At 30.9% G+C, this 2,709-nt stretch overlaps 1 protein-coding gene across 1 annotated transcript in view; it reads right to left on the bottom strand.

Annotated features, from left to right (window-relative positions):
* Nucleotides 1-808: 808 nt before the first annotated feature.
* LOC105621268 (protein AF-10) overlaps nucleotides 809-2,709 on the bottom strand; it is an 11,446-nt gene continuing 9,545 nt past the window's right edge. Inside the window, exons 13-14 of the mRNA XM_012202737.1 lie at nucleotides 2,251-2,296; nucleotides 809-936 (exon numbers count right to left, since the gene is read on the bottom strand). Of these exons, the coding sequence (XP_012058127.1) occupies nucleotides 809-936; nucleotides 2,251-2,296 (174 nt within the window). The remainder of the gene's footprint in view (nucleotides 937-2,250; nucleotides 2,297-2,709) is intronic.

The raw sequence follows: 2,709 nt of genomic DNA, 5'->3' as shown, positions 1-2,709 counted from the left end.
GGTGGTCTTGGGAAAATTTTAGTTTTGTACGACAAATTCGAACATACGTACGTATATCATATTTATATAATTCATTCGTTTAATTAGTTTTTGCGAGGCTGAGAAATCTCATATTATGCTCGTAATCATGGTGCAAAAATAAAGCAACAGCATGGGACGTATCATCCTGCGAGTGTATCCCTTTCATTTTTTTTTCGTCTATGAATACTACATGTATGACATTCTCCTCTGTTTTTTTCCCCGCAATTTCAATGACACGACGAAACCTTATCCGTGAATTATGCATTCCGGCCGATCGCAACGGATACTACTTGTCGATTCTCTTTTCTTCCCCCTCCCTTTCCAACTGTCGTTTTTTACATTGCCTGTCATTCTGTGATTTGTTTGCAGTATCACATGCAAATTTCTTCGCCAACTTATAAACGAGCTACATTTTATTATATACCGTAGCCTTTGAGCGGAATACCTTACGTTTCCTTACCAAGTTTTATCTTCTAAAAATGTTCTATCGTATCGTCTAGCACTTTTGATTTTGCGATTTGCACATGGCGTCGCACGCTCTCGAAAATCATAACAATGATGGTGTGAAAATAGAAAATCGAAGGCTATCTTCACGGAAACGAAGCGAAATGAATTAATTCCGACATATACGCATATTACATCTTTAAGCAATGTAGCTTCGATTTCAAATGATCGTGCGTCCCATATCTTACACGATTATTCGCGCATATCGCGATCTCAATACATACACATATACATATATAATATGTATCGCACAAGTATTCACAAGTTTTAAATATTTGCATCATTAAGATCTGTGCCGTCGTTCGGTCTTTATTATTTGTAATTTTTCATTATCATCCTCGAATATCACAATCACAATTTCGTTAAAATTATTATAATCCACAATTGTTCTCGTGATTAACGTTGTTCCATCTATAAATTGATCAACAAAATTATAATTCATTATTTATTTAAATTAAATTGGTTAAATAATTTAATACATAATAAATAAATTGAATTAAATAGTTAATGGAGAATAGATTTAATTCATAATTACAACAAATAAAGATAATTCTCATTCATAATTTAATTTAGTACATTAATTTTTTATTGATACCTTAATCTTATATCTCCGATATACAAATTATATTATAGTGTAATTATATGAATTTATTTTCTAAATAATTACCGAAATAGAAATAACGACCACAGAGTCATATTGAGTCACCACAGAGTCACATTTTATCAATTAATACAATTAGATAACCCTCTAATGGTATGGTGGATTTTCAAAACGTATCCAGGAAAGTTGAAGTCCGCTCGATCCCTTTTGTTTATTTTTTATTGAATCAATATAAAAAATGGGTAAAAAGTAAATAATAACATTCTAAACTTCGTAAGTTTATTTGTAGATGAAAAAAAATACAATAAAGTTTAATGATTTTAAATAATTGTAGTAAAATAAAAAACCGCTTTGGCTGATGAAGTCGTAGAACTACATCTGACCTCGACCTTATTATTAGAGGGTTAACACGATATCGGATCGGAATATTATGTTTTCAATTTTATAACAGATCAAACGATGGCACAATATCTCCTTTTATTTGCATTCCTCGAGAATACATAATGACGACCAAATATCGATGAAATCTATAGGCTCAAAAAGGGAAATTGAATGGAAAGGGATAATGAGAAAGGACGGCAGATGAAGTTAAACGAAATGATCATGCGTTCGCTAGAAAATGTCGAATTGCGATCAACCTACTTCACAGCTCTTGTTGGCGAAAGGCAGTGCTCGTCTTGTACATATTTGGGTGTTTCACCCTTTTTTTATACGTGTGTATATAAGATTAGAATATACATTAAATTATATAGCTTTGAAATAGGTTGCACTCGATATTATCATTGTCATATAGTACACACGCTGCGGTAGTCTCAACGGTGGTACGCTAAAGAAATAGGAAAGCTGTATAAGCACATCGGTTTTAAAATTGTGATTCTTATAGAACGTTTGTGTATAACAGGAATGGTATGCACGATTAACTTATCGAAATCAATGTAACCGGTGAATTCAGTTTTCTCTTCTTTCGATTTTCGGTTATTTTCGTTAACTCTTTTTCTCTTTTCTTTAATTTCTTACAAAATTTCACGTATCCTTTTGTCGCACCACCAGAAATACACGCAGTTACCGTCATTAGAATGTACACCTACTGTATTATTGCTATTTAACGCGATAGATTAACTTACAGTCTAATATTTGTACATCTGTGGATTTGCTGTTCAATGATGATCCCTACAAAGAGAGATAAAGAATATGTCTCAAATATACCTAATTTTTTCTTTAATTACAGAAAAAAATTACTTAATTTTTTAATTTATAATAATGTTCCAGCAATATTTTCATTTAACATTCTAAGAAATTATAAAAATTTTATTATTATTTCATAATAAAATATCCTTAATGTTAGAGAAATCTACGAGACAAATCTTCCTAACTGCTTCTTCGTCTTGAATTAATTTTTTTTACATTATACATCCTATTTGAGCCTCTAATATATTGTTACAGTTGCAATGTACATATAACTCGTATGTATAAAAATCTAACAAGTTAAAAATAGGAAGATCGTAAAAAAATTATAGTGAATACTTGATTTGATGCACACATGAACACAGCGTTTTTAATGAGATCCATGATAAAATCGTTAT

Source organism: Atta cephalotes (genome assembly GCF_000143395.1).
Source record: "Atta cephalotes unplaced genomic scaffold scaffold00032, whole genome shotgun sequence".
NCBI classification, from domain to species: Eukaryota; Metazoa; Arthropoda; class Insecta; order Hymenoptera; family Formicidae; genus Atta; species Atta cephalotes.
The sequence above is the reverse complement of the archived record's forward strand: the minus strand, read 5'-3'. Positions and strand labels throughout refer to the sequence as shown.